General features: G+C 42.5%; 1 protein-coding gene across 1 annotated transcript in view; it reads right to left on the reverse strand.

Moving 5' to 3' along the window:
- The window catches only part of LOC115099640 (multiple epidermal growth factor-like domains protein 6), a 472995-nt gene that overhangs the window by 412463 nt on the left and 38130 nt on the right, over positions 1-22402 (reverse strand). The window contains 3 exon segments of the mRNA XM_029617371.1: positions 6904-7008; positions 10715-10824; positions 19528-19650. Of these exon segments, the coding sequence (XP_029473231.1) occupies positions 6904-7008; positions 10715-10824; positions 19528-19650 (338 nt within the window).

Raw genomic sequence — 22402 nt, forward strand, 5'->3', positions numbered from 1 at the left:
AGTCCACATTCCCCACGGGTTGAGCCTTTGGGTGCCCTGGCCGGCAGGACTTAGGCGGGCCTCAAGACAGAGCAACAAAAGAGAACAGTTCAGCTCAGAGACAGCAGGTGTTATCCTGGACTCGTCCCAGTACAGGAACCCAAGCACCAAGGCTTGAGCAGAGAAAGGCCGAGACCTTGGAAGAGCAGGTGCAGAGGATAGGAACAAAGGCATCACTGTCAAACTCAGATGAGAACTGGCGGCAATAGGGAGTTGTAGCAAGCGAGGGAGAACTCTGGACACAAGAGAGTCTATAGCATAGTCATACGTAGCAATAGTCAGGGCACAGAGAAAGCAAGCGTAGTCAGATGTAGCAATGGTCAAGGTACGGAGAGGACAGGTGTGGTCAGACGTAGCAGTGGTCAAGGCACGGAGAAGGCAGGCATGGTCAGACATAGCAGAGGTCAAGGCATGGAGAAAGCAGACAAGGTCAGGCTTGGAGAAGGCAGGCAAGGTTGGACATAGCAGGGGTCAGGCACCAGGAGGTTAGACAAAGTACAGACGAGACAAACGAAGACACAGGAACTGGAAGACACTCAGGAACGAGGAAGTACGGAGGCAACGAGCACTCAGAACCAAACAGGGAACTGAGGAGACCTGTTGCAAAGGTAAAGCTTCTGTGTAAGGGTTGAGCTTTTATACGCTGAAGGTTCTGACATCAGCATCCAGTTCCGCGGCCAGGTTCCCGCTGCGGGCCCTTTAAAAGTTCTACTGATGCGCGCGCGTGCCTGGAGAGGGGCGCGGCGCTGCTGGAAGCGTCTCTCCACGAACCCCGCGGAGAGGCCCAACAGATGGAGGCACCCTGGCTGGAAGTCCCGGGAAGTGGAGCAGGCCTGGAGGCACTGGCAGGAGCCCGAGGTCGGAGGTGGCGGTCCACTGCCACAAGCGACGGGGAGCTGGAGCCTGGCAATTGCTTGGAGAGGTGAGAGGACCGCACCACAGGGCTCCCATGGGCGGCGAGCGTAACACATTTAAGAATCACTGTGATAAAGCTTTTCCCCAATAATATTCCATCATAAACTAGGGGTGTGCACCTATATTTTTTTTAAATTTTGTTTTGTATTCTATTTATGGGACGCCCTGCCCCATTGAAAAAAATCCAGAACCAAAAAATGTAAAAAATTCAAGCCGCAGGGATTGAATATCGATATAGAGTGGCATTCCATAATTTAATAATCAGATTTTTATGAAATAGGTACTTTTACCATTTTATAAAATTGCTCCTTAATTCACAACACTTCCAGGTAAGTTTTGGCACAAAGAGAGAGTCTAGACATCAATTGAGTGAGTAATAACCATGGGAATGAAGGTCTTTTGTGTGCAATATTTTTATATAACTTTTACATTAGCTTAAATTGACACCTTTATTTTTATAATTGTTTTAGGAATATACCTCTGAATGTTGGCTACATCATATATTAGTGGACAGGAATTTGACCATCATGTATGAAAGGACTCACAGCATATTAGATGTTATTACCCCCAGACATAGACTATAAACTCAGACCCATGTTGCGGTTTGATTAGACAATATACCTCAACATCATTTTCGAGTTGTAAACTCAGATAAATTCATGTTTTATTTGCATCAAAAAGTAAAAAATTTGACTATTTTGCATAACGTGGCCAATGATTATTAATACGGCAATGAATGCTGTACATTGCCAATAGTGCGTAGTATGGCTGGTCACTATTTCTCATGAAAGATTGTAGTGCTTCTCCTTGATTTATTGGATGTTGGTTTCCCTTGTACTTTGAAACATTTATTCTTTTTGGAGCATAGTGTTCATTTGTACAACAAAATGGTACCGGCCTCAGGACCACCTGGTGCCATTTTTATATAACGGCCTGATTGTGCAGGTGCAGCCAGAGATCACTTCTGCCACATTTGGACTTTAAAGACCAATAATGGGGTAAGAGGCATCCTGGGGGGGGGGGGGGGGGGGGGGGGCAGGCCGGAAGGGCCTTGAATTTTAAAATTTTTACAACCGAGGCAAGGAGTGGTAACAGGCCAGGGCTGGAGATAGTGGCTGCTCAGTGAGGAAAACGAAATGCAACGAAATACAAATGAAATTCCATTGCCAAATGAAAGGAAATGAAAGCACATATCTACAGGAAACCTGCATTGTTTCTATAAGCTCTCCAGTCATCACTGCGACTGGTGATTCTAAAATAATTAGAGGGCCTGGGTTTCTCTCTCCACACATTCTACCTACTTCATTTCATGTGCTACGTCTGCCTCAGGGACATCTAGGCATGTGAGTTATGTCAAGGTAATCAGCCACACCGAGACCTGGCTGGTGCTTCTTAGCTCCAGCTAAGGTTTTTCAGAAACTTGTGTGCACAGGGGAAGAAAACTTACAGGTATCAGGGGAAATGGATTGTTTTCTAAATAATTTCCCACAGGTCCTAAACAGCAGCTTCATTCTGTCTGCGTTTTTGTCAACTAGAACTTAGCATATCTGGTGCTCTATATTTTTCCCAGAGCACTTGAATTTTTTAAATATCTTCCAAGATAAGGTAAGAACTATGTTTTACATCTACAGCACCTGAGCTTCCAGATAATTTTGTTCTATCCCTTTATAAGGAAGCTTACTTGTGATAGGGCAGGCACAAGGTCAGAGTTAAATTAGGATTTAAGCCTGGTTCAGTCAACTCAAAACAATTCAAAAAAATCTCTAAAAACATATTTCTTTCAAATCGCATTTAAAGACTCACCCTCTAAATAATCAAACAATTATTCATATGGCACTCTATTTCTCTTATGTAGAATTATTATTTATAACTATTGATTATTTTTTCCTTAATTTTTATTTTATATTCTCACATATTTTTGTAACTTTTAATATTGCTTTTTATTTATTATTTCTATGTTTTTTTTTCCAATTATATTGTACACTGTTTTGATTAAACTCTGTAAAGACGGTATATAAACATTTTTAAATAAATAAATAGTCAGGAAACCTGGATTTTCCTTAGATCCATTGGTGAAATCCCAAGATAATAAAAAAATAAAATCAAGGCTCTAAAACAAACTTTTGAACATTCAATATGAAAACTCCATTTAAATATGCATCATTCAAAAATGCAAATCTTTTCTGAGTTAAAAAAAAAAAAAGACGTTATGGAAAAATGTGTGGATTTTCCCCTCAACCTATTCTACCTGTAAGAATGGATCTTTTTTGTTTTATGTATAAACTGCAACTGTTTTTCAACATTACACTCCTATGACTACAGCTGAGGTTAGAGAACTTGTCCCATGCAAATTATGAAAACTGAAGCGAGAAATAGTAATTGACAAAAAAAAAAAAAAAAAAGAAATCCTCTTTGATTTAATTTGTAAAGCCTGTATAAGAAAATAAAGCCACATTTAAAAGAACTTTTAAGAATTAGTGGCATGACATCACGCTCTTCGCTGTACATCCCTGAGTGCCATGTACTGATTTCATACTTTTAAAGTTTTTATATGTTTTTCTTTTGTGTGTGTATGTATGTGTGTATGTATGTGAGTGTGTGTGTGTGTGTGTGTGTAACCCATCTTGATAATACCCCAATTCATGGGATATCAAATGTGAAAACAAATAAAAAAGACAGCAAACTACCCTCCCAAATCTCATACAGAAAATGGATAACTTATATAAAAATAAATATTCAGCTAAAAGAAGAAACGAAAATATATAAGCCCAAAAGATAAAATAAAGCCACCTCTCAGTTGAAAATAAGTATATGATTATTATTACAGCATGTTGGAAAAGGGGAAGGTAAGGGCTTTAAAGAAGGAGCGAGGGATTTAGTGAACGAGTAAGGCAGAATACCAGTGTGTATAAATGCGGTTAAAAACAGAACCTCTGTACATTGCTCAAGATTGCATAATAAGTAGCAGCCAGAGATGGGATTCTACCATTAATCACCAGGATAAAAGACGCTTTATAGCATGCATGCTTAGAATGTTATTAATCAATGTTATATTCTTTTTATGTCCTGTAAACATGCTGTTTCACATGCCCTGTCTGCTGTCTTATCACCACTTGGTCCCCTTTATCAAAGACATGGGTCAAATCTTGGGCATCCTAATTCTTTCACTGTTCATTAGACTAAGCATTTCTAACACGTGCCGGTTTTTTCTTGCAACCTCTCTGTCCAGAAAACTTGATCCAGCAAGGCTCTGCAGAAGAAACCCACGCTGTGCAAAAAAACATAAGCCTGCAGAATATAAAGCATCCATAAATTTGCTTCCTTTCCTATTTCTTAGACAGGTTTCAGTATTTTGTTAAAACTAGATTCCCAAGATAAACAAATTCCGGCACAACCATTAATATGTTACTCTTTACCTTGCCATTTATTTTTCATAACCTCAGCAGTCATTGTTCATAACTGGACTAGCAAAACTGACACCTTTTTTTTCTTCTTGCCTATTACTTCTTCCACTTAAACAGAAATATTTTCTTTTTTCTGAATGCTCAATATAGATGATGTGTGGGTTTAGATGTTACTGGGAGACAAATCAACAAATCATACAAAATAACAGTTTCTCAGAAAGGCAACCAGATGGCCAAGTATCTCTTCTCATTAGATATTGTCTGCCTGCTTTTGAAACTCTAGGTATCTCAGCTTGAAAAAACTAATTTTGATTTGTCACTTCTTGTCATAGTAGAATACAAATTATGATGGCACAGTAGACATGATGTACTGCCATGAGCATCTCCTTTTTGGAAAGTTAATATGACTGAGTTAAACTCAAACATAACAGCCAAGTACCTCTGGTGGACACAAAATCTTGAAACAAAATAAACAAGATAACAGCTGACAACAAATACATCAATCACATTCAGAGACCTTCATATATTTCTGCTGCATGTATTTGTCCCGACACACAATATGTTTCATTTTACTTCTTCAGGGCATTAGCAGTACAAAAACATAGAGAACATCTACTGCGTCCATGTTTGGTATGCTGGTTTAAGACTACATAGTGCTCCATAGCTCAGGTAAGCTTGCAAGTTAAGTGCTTTAAGGAATATATTATAGCAAATACATGCAGCTCAAATATATGAACTGAAGGTCTCCGAATGTGAATAAAGTATTTGCTGTCAGCTACTGTTACCCGAGTTAAACTCAAGGCAAGGGCAGAATAAGCCTCAGAGCTGCTGCTGAAGCAAGAGCTGGTGAAAGCAGGATTTGCTTCAGCAGCAGTTCGCTCAAGACTAAGGTTTATTCTGTCCTTCCCTTTTTATTTATCTTCATTACAACAGTTCCTCCAAACAAATCTTTGATTCCCACTTCACTTCAAACAAATAAAACCTTATTCAACTACATGCAAACAAGGAAAAAGCTCTATCACACTCTCAAACAGTAAAAGAATACGCTTTTAAAGCTGATGAGAACAAGACTTTACACTGGATAAAAAATGCTGTTTTTCTGACTTGCTAAGCTATTTTGCTTGCTGAGGGTTGCGTGATAGTTTAAGGATATTGTTGGTGTTTGGGAGTGTGATATAGCTATGAAGTATATTATTTGCTTTTAAGGAGTGTGAACATTTTTTTTAAGCATTCTATTTGGCTTTTTGAGAGTGTGTTAGTGTGATAGGGCTAGTGGGAAAGACAAACAAGGAAACAGCTCTCTCTCAAATGCACAGTTATAGACTATTACCTAATTATGGGGCAGTGAAAAAATTTACATAATAGGAACCAACTAGTATGTTGAACAAATAAATGCAAAATAAGTCCTCACTTGATATACAAAGAAATTGTAAACAAAAATGTCAAGTAAATTTAAGATATAATTTTGTGCAATTAAGGATGCAGATAGCAGTCAAGCATTGAAATGGGTGCTATCCTTCCTTTTGCACTGAATGCCATATGTATGAATATCTGCCTACTGGAGAGTGGTCATATGTTTGTGTTCAGTGCAAAGAGCTCCTAGCTCCCAGAATGAGTCCAATCTCTGGAAGCTAAAATGTCAGCCCTGGAGCTGCTAAGGCAGTCAGAGAGGTTTATGGAGAAATCCTTCAGGGATACAGTGGAGTAGACCTATCTCCACTCTGGCAGCCCCTCTGCTGTTTTGTTTTCCAGGAATGAGAGCACCACCTGGGAGTAGCAGGAAGAGATCTTATAGCTAGGACCTGCCCTCCAAATGATGAGTTGCCTTCTAATAGCAAGCATATGTCTCCAGGGGTGTTTTGCCAGGTGAGAAGGGACAGGACTGTTATTACTGCTGATTCCACCCCAGACTTCATTAGTGTTCTCCAACCTTTTTTTTTTTTTTTTTTTAGGAGGGAGAGGATGATAGCACCAATAATGTTTAAGGGTGGCAAAAATCTAAATAAATTTGTCACTGGGAGGTAGAAAAAGATGGGAAGACTAGAAGATATTCTTGGAGAGGCTGTGGATTATGATGTGAGTACAATCTGTATTCTTCATGGGAGGGAGAAGGACACCAAATTCAGTTTTCAGATTGCCAGCGAGACTAAAGCCAGCCCTGGTGAGATCTACGGAGCTGCAATAGGAAGGAAAAATTGGGCAAGCAAGGTGGGCATTTGCCATCATATTCTAGGTTCCCAAGAAAAATAAGCAGACTGTACATCATATTTAGATAATTTTTCTAATAATGCTAACATTTTTTAACTGTTTCAACTCTGAAAACAATGTTGATTATCTGATCACAAAACTTCACTGTTTGTGTTAAAGGTTATTTTAATAAAGAAATATACTTCGTGTGAGGAAATCCCACCATTCTCCCTCATTATCACAGTGCTGGAGATGTTTGCTGAAGTAGGAATTGTTCTGATCTTCCTTCATGACTCATTTCGGCAGGGAAGAATTGCTGGCATAACAATAGCATAACCGAGTTTAGGGTATAGCTTACCATACTGGCAACGAGGACCCTGAAAGCCCGCAGGGCACCGACAGAGATGGATTCTCCCCACTCCGCACTTTCCTCCATTAAAACAAGTACTTTCCGAGCACTGGGCTAAAAGAAAAATGCATGGAAAAGAATCCTCAAAGCTTAACTCTTTGTCTAGCATAAAAGTCACAATTTGTTCGGAGTGCGCAGCTGAAAATTTTTCATTAAATTCATTTTTTGTTTGGTTTTTTTTTTTGTGCATGCTAAAATAAATGAAGGCATGCTAAACAGAAAAAACTCAAATGATAGCAGATCCTTGCAATCTGTCATATCCTAATTACTGCCTGAAGGTTTGTATTAAATCAGCAGCATAAAATCTATTCTCAGATTACATGAGCTGCTGTCATTGAACTGTATAACTTGTAGGCTTCAGGTATTTTTAATGCTAAAAATAGGGATGTGCTCTTTTAAAATGTGAAAACATTTGAAACAAAAAAACATAATGAAATATCATTATAATCCTTATGTTATTTTTATGAGTTCGAAAGCATTTCAGCACACACTATTTGCAAAATTTAGTAAAAAGTTCATGTGCTGTACAACTATAGTATACACAGGAAAACAAAACATAAATGACATAATGACACTAATTTTCTTCTTAAAAAAAAAAAAACACAACAAAATACTACCCATCATGCATTTCTAGGAATCACCGACTTTAGTTTTTATTTTATTTTTCACAGGAAAATATCAATGTTTATTATAACAAACAAAAAAGGGAGTAAATCAGTGGAAAACATTTTTTTAACTGATTTTCTCCTGTTTTTTGTTATAATAAATACCTATAAATTCTTGGGAAAAATTAAAATAAAAACTAAAAGTCCCTCCTAAAATATGCAGCCTCCAAAATTTTCATTTCATTTCTTCCATTTTCGGGGGGGTTTCCCCACGATTATCATTTTATTTCATGTTTATTTCAATTCTGTCCCTTATAGAAATCTTTTCTTGTTTGACCACATGTTTGTACGCACCAAAAAACAAATTCACACACACAAATTTCAGGACATGGCTTATTTTGGTTTAAAGGGGGAAAACAAGGTGGGCATTGTTTGCCCTTGTGTGCAAAAATCTTGAAAAGAGCTCCTCTGGTATTGCACTGCATAATAAATGACCATTTGTGCAAAATATTTAGGGACCTTCATTTTGGTTTTGGTTTTTTTTATTCTTCCCAGGAATTTTTCAGGGTTTGTTAGGAGGAGGAGAACAAAAACTGGAGAAAAATCAGTGAAAACAAAATTATCCATCATTTTTCCGGGAGAATATCGGAATGTATTTTAGTGGACAGACGCCTCCCACTTTCTCACAACCTCCCCTCAAATGATTCTTAGTAACATAATGAGACAGCAACATAGTGCATGTCGCCAGAAAAAAGGCTCACGTGCTCCATCCAGTCTGCCCAACAAACAGGTTTTTTTATTTTTGATATTCTTAGGGTAACTGTTGCTCTGTGCAGGTTATCGCAGTCAACACAGGTTAACCTTTTTTTCTTCTCCATCATTTAGCCTCTAGGCATCCTGTGCCCTTTTCAATTCTCTTACTGCCTTGTCCTCACTATCTCTGCTAGGAGGAAGGCGAGCCAAGCATCCACCACCCTTTCCCTGAAGAAATACTTCCTGATTTCGGTCCTGTCTTGACCCCCTTGGAACTTCATATTATGACCCCCTTTGTCTACAGTTTTGTTTCCATCAAAAAAGGTTTGATACCTGTGCCTTATTAATACCTTTCAGGCATTTCACGGTCTGTATCATATCACCCCCCCCCCCCTCCTCCATATTCAGGTTCTTCAGTCTTATAACTCTCTTGCTGCAGACCCCACACCATTTTGGTCGCCTTTCTCCGGACTGCGTCCATCACTGTGGCTAGCTTGAAAACCAGATCTATTTATAGTTCTTGGGTTCTCCAGAACCTCAATAGGATGAATTGCTGCAGAGCAGTGAAGATAACCGGCTAACTGTAAACAGATTGCTTTAGGCAAAGTTTCAGCCGAACCTAACTGGATAGGTATTTTAGGTGAAAAATCACCCTAACCTAATCAAAGCCTGACTGGCTGGATTTAGGGCTGCTGTTTGCGCTTTAATTGGCTTTTGAAAATTGCTACTTTTACCATGTAACACCTTTGAAAATTCACTCCGTGGGGCTGAATTGTCAAAAGTTTTCCATGCATAAAACGGACTTGGCGCATGAAAATGGGCTATTGACAACATATTATTTTTGTGTGCGGATCTCCTTTGAAAATTCACTCTTATGGTTGGATGCCTAAACTTAGCTGGACAGTGCTAAAATAGAGAGGATAATTTTAGAAATCATTTCCACTGGCAAAATGGTGCTTTACCTGTGCACATGAGCATTTAGAAAATGGTTAACCTTATAAGCAGGTAGAAGCATGCTCATAGGGTCCCTAGGCATGTGTTTTTATCCGCAGTAATGAGAGACATTCCCCGGGGGCGGAGTTAGGTTCAGCACTTATGAGCATAGTTGTGCATTTTCTAGAAATTGGAAGTTATGTAAATGTTTCTGGAAAAAAGTTTACACACAAATTAGCCGGTGGTCTCCTAAGAGGGTTATTTTGTAATAGCTTATATAAATTTGCTGGCAAACATGTGGATAGGCTATATCAGCTTTCCAAGCCAACTTACACACGTAAGTTTACCTGCACACAATTACACCTGCTATTGTATGTGTGGAAAGTTTCAAAGGAAATTTACATGCATATTTTTGAAGAAAAAAAAAAAAAAGATACGCATATAGGGGTAGATTTTAAAAAAGAACACGCGCACGTCCATGTGCGTACACTACCCAACACACACACATGGATGCACGGTTTTATAGCATGAGTGCGCCAGTGCGTGCATGTTATAAAACTGCGGGCGGAGCGCAACGGGGGCAATGACGCATCGTCCGGCTTCTATGATTCCCTCCCAGTCCGTTCCAATTAAGGAGCGGACTGGGAGGGAACTTCCCTACCCCTTACCCCAACCTCCCTTTCCCTTCCCCTATCCTCCCTGCCCCCTATCCCTATCCTAGGGCCCCTCCCCATTTTGTTACCTTTCTTTTTACTCCTGCTAAGGCGCTGTAGTAAGTTGCACGCGCTGGCACCCTGCCAGCGTGCGATCCCTCGGCACTGCGGCAAATTGCTGCTGTGCTGGGCACCTCTAGCCCCGCTCCATCCACCGGGCCGCCCCTCTGCCAAGGCCCGGCTCCTGTGTGCGTAACGGGGGTTACATGCGCCCGGCCGCGCGTGTAACCCCCGTGTTTTATGCACGTGGGCCATTAAAAATATGGCCGACAATGCAAGTGCAAACCCTTCTCCAACTCTTCCCCCAGAACCAGCTCTGTTCACCATGGGTAAATGTACAAGCATACAGGCTATGCTTGCATAGGTTTGTTCTCATATCTGATGGCACGACAACAATACTGAAGATGCCACCACTCATCCCTCCTAGGTAATTATTACATTCGTACCCAAACCCTCCCAGGCTAGTACAAAACCCTCATATCTGATGGGCAATTTTACAACTGGCCTTTGGAATTTACCTTCCCTATGGATGTCATGACCCCGCCCCCTTGGAACACTCCTGGAGCTTCCCCTTTTTTTTGATTGGCTAAATTTGGATGCCTTGTGAATTTAGCTGGTCAGTGGAGGGGGGAAATTTTTAAAGCAGAGGTTTAACCAGCTAGCTCCCGAAAAGAGCCAGTTAAAATTTTTGGAAAAACCATCCCAACATGTCCTGGCATTGCTGTACAACATTGGGCATACATGATCACAACTCACAGTGCAGACAGCCGAGTTCATCACCCTGTCGCCTCCAGCCTGGGCAGCACTTATAGCCAGTCTGGTACTCCGTGCTGTAGGTTTGTTTGTAGGTAGTGTAATATCCAGTTCTACAGAAGAAATATAAAAACCTTTTTTTTTTTATGTAGGAAACACATTTATTCACATTAAAATTTTTAAAAAATTAACTCCTGAGTGCAAGTGAAGGTGCAACTGCTGTTGCATGAGTCACACATTTTTACCTGTGGGAAAAAGGGGCATGGTTAGGTGAGGGAAGAAAAGTATGTGTGTGTACTTTTTGGCGTAGAATTTGCTCCTGGGCTGCAATGCGGATGAAAAGTGGATGGATACTTTGTACATGCAGGATGCGAGCAGGGCGGGTTTTGAAAGGAGCTTCCATTTGACAATAAACTTGTAGGCCATTAGATACAAAGTACTCTTGCACCTGCAACCACCATGGGATGTCTGAAAATTACAACCTAAATATTTGCTAAAGTCTTGTTCAAGTTACTGAAACAGATTCTAATGCTCCCCTGGGGCAGTGGCTCCCAACCCCGTCCTGGGGACACCCCCCAGCCAGTCAGGTTTTCAGGATATCCACAATGAATATGCATGAGACAAAATGTGCATGTACTGCCTCCGTAACATGCAAATTTCCTCATGCATATTCATTGTGGATATCCTGAAAACCTGACTGGCTGGGGGGTGTCCCCAGGACAGAGTTGGCACCACTGCCCTAGGGGAAGGAGAAGAGCAGTTGACAAAACTAAAAGGAGATATTATAAAGGCAACTACCTTCTCGTTAGGAAAATAAATGAAGGAAAGAGGAAAAAAGGCCGCTATGGTTTTTTAAAGGATAAAAAGTTAGCATTCATAAACTCTAAGAGATCTCAGAAAGAAGAAGGCAGGTGTCAACATCTAGAAAAGCTAAGAGAAGCTGGGAAAGTAGTCATGAATGTAAAGATGCAAATGGAAGAAAAAATAGCAAATATGTTAAACAGGGGAACAAGACATCTTTTTACATATGTTATAGGAGGAAGTGCAAGTGTGGCATTGTGAGACTCAGAGGTGAAGGAGCGGAATATGTAGAGGCTGACGAGGAAAAAGTGAAATTGCTTAACAAATATTTCTGTTCAGTGTTCACTGTGGAAGGGTCAGGAACAAGCACATAAAGGGGCAGATTTTCAAAGGAGGAGGATTTACGCTCGTAGGGGGGCTTACGCGCTGCCGAGCCTATTTTCAAAAGGCCCGGCAGTGCACGTAAAGCCGCGGGACACGTGTAAGTCCCGGGGCTTGAAAAAAGGGGTGGGGCCGGAGCCTCCAGGCAGAGCGGCCATTTGCCGCAGTGCCCATGATCGCGGGCCGGCTGTTGGCCGGTGCGTGCAACCTACACCTGCCCAGAGGCAGGCGCAACTTATAAAATAAAGGTTGGGGGGGGGGGGGCGGGTGGAAAGTTCCCTCCGAGGCCGCTCTGATTTCTGAGCGGCCTCAGAGGGAACGGGGAAAGCCATCGGGGCTCCCCTAGGGCTCAGCGTGGCAAGGTGCCCTAGTGTGCACCCCCTTGCGGGCGCCGACCCCAGATTTTGTAAACATGCACGCGGCTGCGCGCGCATGTTATAAAATTGGGCCTACATTTGTGCACGCCGGGTTGCACGCACAAATGTACGCCCGCGCGTAGGTCTTAAAATCAGGCCCGAAATGAACCCAAATGGGATTGAAAGTGAAGTAAATCTCAATCAAAATTCAGAAAAGGGCTCATGAGTGTCACGTTTGGCCGGCCACACTCACCCTGGATCACCAATGGGCCCCTCCCAGTTGCCACACCTGCTTCTTTGCGGCATGGACATACACGCCCATAGGCCCAGGCGTGGGTGAAGGAGGGAGAAAGGATGTTTCTGTGAGAGCGCAGTTTAATTACCGGACTTTCTATTCAGCAGCTGTTTTGAAATATTAAATTTTTTTTTTTATTTGGGAGGAGGGAAGAGAAGCAGGGGACTTAGAGACTGGGGGTAAGTAGTGACTGGGAGACAGGGTGGGGGAGGAACGGTATTTGGATTGTAGGGGAAGACGGGGGAGTGCAGGGATTCAGAGACGTACGAGGTGAGGGGTTAGAGCTGGGACTTAGGGATGGGTGGGAAAAGTAGAAACTTGGATACTGAGCTGAGATTAAGGTAGGGGGACTCAGCGATTGGGGTGGGAGTATTAGATTGGCTGGGGGTATGAGTGAGTGATGTGAGCTGAGGATGGGGGGGGGGTAGTTAATCTGGAAAAAATAAAAGGGGGCCCCTCCCCAGAAGCTCTCTCATAGCTGCTGGATGCAGAGATAGGAGGAGTGTATGTATGTATGAGAAGGGGCGGGGCAGCCAGGCGGAGTGTATGTATGTATGAGAAGGGGCGGGGCAGCCAGGCGGAGTGTATGTATGTATGAGAAGGGGCGGGGCAGCCAGGCGGAGTGTATGTATGTATGAGAAGGGGCGGGGCAAGGAGGGAGAGAATGCTTGAGGGAGGAAGAAGGCAGCAAACAGACAGAAGGAGGCAGGGAAGCATCTTAGAGGAAGGGGGAAGAATGAGGACAGAATTCATGCAGAGAGGAAGGGGGAAGGGGAGAGAGAATGCCTGGAGGCAGAGAACGGATGGGGGAGAAAGGGAAATAATGCCAAGAGGGAGGAAAGAGAATGTCGAGAGGAGAAGTGGGGGGCACCATAGACAATTTTTGCCCAGGACGCCATTTGCCCTGGAGCCGGCCCAGCCAATTAACGGCTAATTAATGCCAAATCGGGGTTAGTTCAGTTTCTGGAATGCGGTGGATTGCAAGCTCTGAGACAGCAGGGTTTTACCAGAGGCCGCTCTTGTCAGGCGAATCTGATCAGTTTCTTTAACTGGATGACCAGAGAGTTGGATCAGGGGAGAGCGCTAGATATAGTGACATGGAATGCAGAAAGACCTGTTACATGGCTCTGCACGGACCATTTAAAAATAGACTGAGCACCCTCGGACTGAGACCTGGCGCGACTTGGTTAGAAACAGTTAGAATGGGAGGTGACAAAATGTAGTGCTAGAGCTGGCGCCGAGGAGAGGGGCACTAGCAGCGTGCTGCAGGGATCGGGCCTTGGACCAGTTTTTTTTTTCAATATTTCCATGAGCGACATTATAGAAGGGATTGTCAGGAAAGGTTTTTCTTTTTGCCAAACATCCCAAAATCTGCAACAGGGAAGACAGCCAGAAAGGTGTGGAAAACATGAGGAGGAACTTAGCAAAGTTTGAGGAACGATCTAAGGTCTAGAAGCTGAAATTGAATAATAATAAAATGATTTGGGTTGCAAAAACCCAAGGGAGAGGTACATATAGGGGTGAAATTCTTCTTAGCACGTGTGTCCATAGAAGTCAGAGAAATTCAGAGAAATTAAACTGCAGGGGCCTGTTAAGTGTTCGGTTGTGACATCTATATGTATGAGAAAACTTAAATTAAAAATTTTAATAAGGATACTTTTATCTCTTTCTTTTAATATGTACAATTTCTTCGATTCCCAATTGTGGGGTCAAATTTAAAAGGGCTGTGCGGGCGTCCATGTGCTGGCGGTTCCTGGTGCGTGCGCATGGACACACCGATTTTATAATATATGAAGATCGGCATGCAACGGGGGGGCAGTGCATGAAAATCTCTCTTCTGCAGATTCATTGTGGATATCCTGAAGAGCTGACCGTTTGTGGGCTACCAAGGGCCAGAGCTGGCCACCCTGGATCTATTCCATTGTCATGTGCAGGGGCAGGATTGCCAAGTCACGTGAACCTCAGTTACATGGATGGATGACATGCACGCCATTACTTTTTTAATTCTTCAAATGTTTTTATTCTCCATGAACCTCAGCAACATCTGAGCATTATTTTTCGCACAGAATTCAACATTATAGATTATATGGGTACTTCATGAGAAGGAAGCATAAGGCAGCTAATTGCAGAGGTGGTTTCCTCCTCCATCCTCTCAGTCAAGGGATAAAGCCACCCATATAGTCCCCTTTTATCCACTCAACAAACCACACACCACAAAACCCCCTCACAAGAACAGAAGACTCATCTCTATACACACCACCACTCGCACTCAAGCTATCAGCCTCTCTCTCATTTCCATTATCCTTTTTAATGCACAATCTCTTCAAAAGAAAACCCATCTTCTACAAGACATTCTCTCTGATTCTAATCCTGAAATATGCGCTATCACTGAAACCTGGTTCAAACAACATGACACTCCCCTTATCAACCAATTACCCGTAGATATCTATGATATTTTCTCAATCCCGAGGAAGAAGAAGAGAGGAGGCGGCTTACTCCTAGCTGTAAAAAAAGACCTCCAACTCTTGTCCCATAAATGTAACATCCCTCATCAATACGAAATTGGCTTCTTCAAATCAAAAGCATTCCAACTGTGTCTTATCTATACCCCCCTGGTCTACTAGAGAAAGATTCATCACCACTTATTGAATTCTTTGCAAACTCACTATCACCTGACCTACCCACTATCCTCCTAGGAGATTTTAATTTACACGTGGATACAACACCACAATCACCTGCCTGTGAAGCTTTCCTGTCTTCACTTGAAGCTATGGGCTTCCAACAGATAGTAAACTCCCCCACACACAAAGCTGGCCACACCCTTGACCTGATTTTTATCAACTCCCCCATCAGCGTGAACAGTCCTCCTTTATGTACGGCAGTACCATGGTCTGATCACTCCTTGATCAAGACTAAACTATCACTTCCCCAAAGCTCCTTGTCCACGCCCCGTCAGCCCATATCTTTCAAATTTCGCAAATCCTGTGATGTAGAGACCATCATGCTAGCATGCTCGGACATAGACAAACAAATTGACCTATCATCCCCAGATAATGCATTCTCCTCCTGGGTTAACCTTACACTCAGCATTGCCAATGAACATTGCCCCCTAATAACAAAAACTATCAACCCCAACCGAAAAAATAGGAAACCATGGTACACGCCTTTCCTCAGAAATCTCAAAATCCAACTCAGAGCTTCGGAAAGGTCATGGCGCAAACACCAATCCCCCGCAACCAAAACTCTCTACTATCAACGCATGCATGAATATAGAAATTCCATCCTACATTCTAAACGGGAATACTACGCCAAAAAAATAAATGGTCTGCAATACAACCCCAAGGCTCTTTTCACTATGGTCGCTGACCTGACTTCTCCCATACACACAACAACTAGCTAACTCCTCGACAAATCGTTGCAACGAATTAGCTCAATTTTTTAAAACAAGGTATCATCCATCACGGCACAGTTCTCGCACAACAACCTCAACATCTTTCTTCCCAATATCAACTCTCCAGTCTCCCTTTCCTCGTTTGAGTCCTCATCTTCCCTAGAAGTAGAGAACATACTTAAGAAAATGAAACCATCAACACATCCCTCTGAAACTATTCCCTCTAAACTCCTACTATCTATACACAATGTAATCGCCAAACCCATTTCAAATATTCTCAACTGTTCCCTAGAGCATGGCTTTGTCCCGAATTTTCTGAAACAAGCTATAGTTAAACCGCTACTCAAAAAATCCAACCTTGACCCCACCACCCTTTCTAATTACAGACCGGTGTCCAACCTACCCCTCCTAGCTAAAGTTCTTGAGAAGCTGGTGAACTCACGCCTGTCCGATCACCTTGAACAGAACAACATCCTCCCTCCTACCCAATATGGTTTCAGGAAGCATTTAAGTACTGAAACATTGCTCCTCTCCCTGCACGATACCCTTATCAAAGGAACCGACTCCGGATCCTCCTACCTTATTGCTTTACTTGACATCTCGGCTGCATTTGACACAGTCAATCACGATGTCCTACTCAACATACTCAGAAATATTGGGATCACTGGCAAGGCCATTGACTGGATTCAATCTTATCTCCAAAATCGCACTTTCACTGTCACAATGGACAACAATGAATCTGATCCCATCAGTCTTCCCCAAGGTGTACCCCAAGGTTCCTCACTCTCATCCACGCTATTTAATATATACATGCTTCCCCTTACCACGCTTCTCACTAACCTGCACATCAAGCATTTTATTTATGCTGACGATGTGCAAATCATCTTCCCTTTCTCTGACACCATCCAAACTGCTTTACACAGCTGGGAATCCTGTCTTTCCTCTATCAACCAACTCCTAAAGGACATGCACCTAGCTCTTAATTCCAACAAGACTGAGCTATTAATCATATCTAATAGGCAACCGATCCCAGACATCCCTCCTGCTTACTCAGCTACCAACTTCCCATCGCACACTCGCAACTTAGCAGTTATTATTGATAATCACCTCTCATTTAAACCATCAAATCCATCATAAAAGACTGCTATTTTAAACTCCAAACAAAGAAACTCAGACCCCTACTACACTTCAATGATTTCCGTACAGTCCTCCAAGCTATCATTTTATCGAAGATTGACTATTGTAATGCGCTCTTACTTGGCATTCCTGCAACACACACTAAGCCACTTCAACTCCTACAAAATGCCGCCGCTCGGATATTGTCAAACACAAAGAAAAGAGATCACATCACCCCTACACTTATTGAACTACACTGGCTCCCTATACAGTCATGAATAGGGATGTGAATCGTGTCCTCGATCGTCTTAACGATCGATTTCGGCTGGGAGGGGGAGGGAATCGTATTGTTGCCGTTTGGGGGGGTAAAATATCGTGAAAAATCGTTAAAAATCGTGAAAAATCGAAAAATCGAAAAACCGGCACATTAAAACCCCCTAAAACCCACCCCCGACCCTTTAAATTAAATCCCCCACCCTCCTGAACCCCCCCCCAAATAACTTAAATAACCTGCGGGTCCAGCGGCGGTCCGGAACGGCAGCGGTCCGGAACGGGCTCCTGCTCTGAATCTTGTCGTCTTCAGCCGGCGCCATTTTCCAAAATGGCGCCGAAAAATGGCGGCGGCCATAGACGAAAAAGATTGGACGGCAGGAGGTCCTTCCGGACCCCCGCTGGACTTTTGGCAAGTCTCGTGGGGGTCAGGAGGCCCCCCACAAGCTGGCCAAAAGTTCCTGGAGGTCCAGCGGGGGTCAGGGAGCGATTTCCCGCCGCGAATCGTTTTCGTACGGAAAATGGCGCCGGCAGGAGATCGACTGCAGGAGGTCGTTCAGCGAGGGTTCCGGCGCCTCGCTGAACGACCTCCTGCAGTCGATCTCCTGCCGGCGCCATTTTCCGTACGAAAACGATTTGCGGCGGGAAATCGCTCCCTGACCCCCGCTGGACCTCCAGGAACTTTTGGCCAGCTTGTGGGGGGCCTCCTGACCCCCACGAGACTTGCCAAAAGTCCAGCGGGGGTCCGGAAGGACCTCCTGCCGTCCAATCTTTTTCGTCTATGGCCGCCGCCATTTTTCGGCGCCATTTTGGAAAATGGCGCCGGCTGAAGACGACAAGATTCAGAGCAGGAGCCCGTTCCGGACCGCTGCCGTTCCGGACCGCCGCTGGACCCGCAGGTTATTTAAGTTATTTGGGGGGGGGTTCGGGAGGGTGGGGGATTTAATTTAAAGGGTCGGGGGTGGGTTTTAGGGGGTTTTAGTGTGCCGGCTCACGATTCTAACGATTTATAACGATAAATCGTTAGAATCTGTATTGTATTGTGTTCCATAACGGTTTAAGACGATATTAAAATTATCGGACGATAATTTTAATCGTCCTAAAACGATTCACATCCCTAGTCATGAATTCTTTATAAAACACTCTCGATCATACATAAGAGTCTAGTAAATTCCAACCTCAACTGGCTTAACCCCCCCCCTCTTACCTCGTACCTCCAAGAGACCTACACGCCCAGCTCTCCAAGGAACACTCCGTGCCCAATCTATTAAATCTTTTAAACTCTCCTCCACTATTAACAGAGCCTTTTCTCTTGTCGGCCCCACCATATGGAACTCACTGCCCCATGATATCCGCATAGAGACCTATACCCCCAGTTTCAAAAAGAAACTTAAAACATGGCTCTTTCAGCAAGCCTACTCCATCTCACCCCCTATTACATAAAACCCCCCTATGAATGTTATACTGATATCTTGGTATGAACGCCTTTATGTCTGATGATTTTGTACTTTGCACTTTCATGTATATAGTTATAGTTATATTCCATAGCATCTACCCATTGATGCCTGTTATATGTAAGGGCTCCTCCCAAAAATTTATTTATATGTTGCCTAGTTCATCATATTATATTATGTTATCTGTTATATGTTATATGTACGGGCACTGCCCAATGGTTTTTTGTTCACTGTGAACCGATACGATGTGCGAACGGATATCGGTATAAAAGAAATGTTAAATAAATAAATAAAATAAAGGCCCAGGCAAGGAAGCTGGCATTGTTGCTTCTCCCTCCTCCCTCCCTCCCCCCACAACTTGCTGGAATGTTTCTGAATGCTCTCTGCATTTGCTCAACTGACTATTGCTCACTTTGCCTTGTACTCCTCAGTCCTATTCTCCATTCTCTCTTCGCACCTCACTTCTGGAAATCTTTCCCTATTGATGTCCCCTGGAATTGCTGAATTTAACTAACTTTAAATTAAGGTTTTCTAAATTGCTTTCCCCTAATCTTCTCACAGCCTCAATTTATCGCATTGCTGATTCCCGCCGCATTATAATTGTAAGATACCCTGGAAAAATAAACAAACTGCTTAGGAATGTCGATAAGCGGTATATAAATTTAATACATAAATACACTGAAATTCATTTTACAGAATGCAATAATAGATGTCTTGCAATCTGAGCTCTGCTTTAAAATGAATAGAATTACCTTCTTTCATATCCCAGGCACCACCTCTGTCCTGTGCATACTCTGATCATGCGAGTGAAGGCCTGAACGCATGGCTGTCGCTGGCCCACTATTGCCTGCTCCTGCTCATAACACACATTTGGCCTAAAAATAAATAAATAAATAAGAAAATGAACCACTATGCATTAGCTAAAGAACCATATACTGTTTATTTCAATATATGGTGAGTATGTAGAATTAATGCTACTATGCAGATTAAGCACAATTAAGAAAGACATGATATCTGAGTATGCTAAGTGACCATTAAAATAAAAATAAAATGAACAATTTTTTTAATCTATTCCCCTATAGAAGAGAGAACATTATAAAAACATCAGCCTTTGCTGAGCTAAATATCCTAAGGGCTTGCTTTTGCAATAAATAATATCAGGTTAATCAGATCTGTCAATTCAGGACTTAAGTACACAAAACTCAGTCTAGTTGCATATTTAGGGCCCATATGCGCAAATGGCTCTTTGAAAATAGGCTAGGATCCAGTGCCCTCTCTCACACACAGTTTCATGCAAACTCACAGAAGGAGCTATGGAGGCGCAGCCAAGGTGAGCATAGGACATACCTGCCTACTTTAGCAACTGCAAATATGCACATACAAGTTTACACACGGAAGTTACAGCCTGCTTGAATCAGGTGCAACTGTGTGTGTGTGTATGTATGTGTGTGTGTGTATGTGTGTGTGTGTGTGTATGTACGTACATGTGTGTACAATTCAGCACATACCTGGCCAATTAGGGCAGGATTTTTCAAACTGAATTTATAGGTATAAGTTTGTTTGAAAATCCTTGGTCGAGTCTGCATTGCAATGTATATGCAGATGTTGCTGCTATGCAGGTAGCTATAAAAATTACCCTCCCCAGTGTTATAGCAAAGCAGTATTTTTAGATTTTGACTTCTTCAGCAAGGTCATTTTGTTTTAGTTGTCATGACTACTGTTATGGTATCAGAGCATGCTAACACTGTTTGATGACCATTTATTAGTCTTGTAAGTATTCATGCAATTATCTCGTAAGCTTAAAAGACGTATTGGGCTCTTCCACATCGCATTTTCCATTTGCTTGCGGGTATTGGGCCACATAAAGGGAAAACCCCCTTTAGTACCTCTGACCCATTGTAGGGTGGGTTCATATTTCATTTATTTTTTGGTGTAAATTTTGGTTAATTTTCAGATTTGCACTTCTTCAAATAATCTGAATCTGAAAATATTCATGTGTGTATGATCCAATACAAATAGATAGATAGAGATATATGCAGGGCTATGAATAAATAAATATAGTTATTTACGGGCCGATACAGTACAGTGCGCTCCGACGGAGAGCACTGTTAACCCTCTACTGGATGCGCGTTTGACGCGCTAGCATTACCCCTTATTCAGTAAGGGGCAGAAAATGTGCGTCCAACCCCCGAACCCAATAGCGCCAGCAACATGCAAATGCATGTTGCTGGCGCTATTAGGTATTCCCACGCGATTCAGAAAACAAAATGTGCAGCCAAGCCGCACATTTTGCTTTCAGAAATTAGCGCCTACCTTTGGTAGGCGCTAATTTCTTCGGGCACTGGGAAAGTGCACAAAAAAGCAGTAAAAACTGCTTTTCTGTGCTCCCTCCGACTTAATATCATGGCGATATTAAGTCGGAGGTCCCGAAAGTTAACAAAAGTAAAAAAAATAAATAAAAATTTGAAGTCAGCCCGCGGGTCGAAAACCGGACGCACAATTTTGCCAGCGTCCGGTTTCCGAACCCGTGGCTGTCAGGGGGCTTGAGAACCGATGCCGGCAAAATTGAACTTCGGCTGTCTAACCCACTGACAGCCGCCGCTCCGGTCTAAAAGGAGGCGCTAGGGACTCACTAGTGTCCCTAGCGCCTCCTTTTGCCTGTTTTTACCACCGGGCCTAATTTGCATAGTGAATCGCGCGCCCAGGAGAGTGGCCTGTGCGCTCTCCCGTGGACTTTACTGTATCGACCCATTAGTTAGCTATTTTTGCATTTATATATCGCACCATAAGCAAAGCTATCAGAGCAGTTTACAATAAAATAACATCCATAAAAATATAAAAACTTACAAATACGATCACTCTCTTCACTGCTACATTCTATATATACCCCCCTGTACAAAGATCATAAAAATAGCCCTCACCCTCTCGGCTACTAGGAAACAGAAAGGGCTCAAAAATGTTTATGAAATTTTTGATAGTTCAGTTCTGAATCACACAGGCATACACATCAATGTTTTGTCTGTGATGAAAGCAACCATGAGTGCTTTTAATTAATTGATTTCCTGCTGAGTGGAGCAGTAGCCTTAAATGTTTCCTCCTAAATGAAGAGTGGCTTCCATGTTAGTCCACGTGGATCAGAAGAAATACCGCCCATATATCAGGGCATTCTTCTGCAGCTGCTGCCAGCACGAAGTGAAGGTCTTTTGGAACCAAAACTCAAAGACATCATTTCTGGAAGATGAACAAAAGCTAGGATTGCTGCAATGGCTAATAGCAGACATGCATGACTGAATTGTTGTAGTTATTGATTGATTGATTCGTTTTCTTCATCTAGTCAAATTTAAGCACACCTCTCCCAGACTCGAGGTACAGTACAAAGTTCGTAGAAAAATAAATATAAAACATAATAAAAACAAAATACAGATATAAAACAGCAATTAAAAACAAATTAAAACACAGGGATGGCAACTTTAAAAAGAGCACGCACACATCCATATAAGCCCGTATGTGGATGCCCAGCCACACCCACAGGAATCCTATACCGGCTGCGCAAGTACATACGTTATTAAATACACCTAGCACACGCATGTGTGCTCCTAATTTTAAGCATTTACATGAGCATCTGCT

This window comes from Rhinatrema bivittatum, chromosome 9 (assembly GCF_901001135.1).
Source record: "Rhinatrema bivittatum chromosome 9, aRhiBiv1.1, whole genome shotgun sequence".
NCBI classification, from domain to species: Eukaryota; Metazoa; Chordata; class Amphibia; order Gymnophiona; family Rhinatrematidae; genus Rhinatrema; species Rhinatrema bivittatum.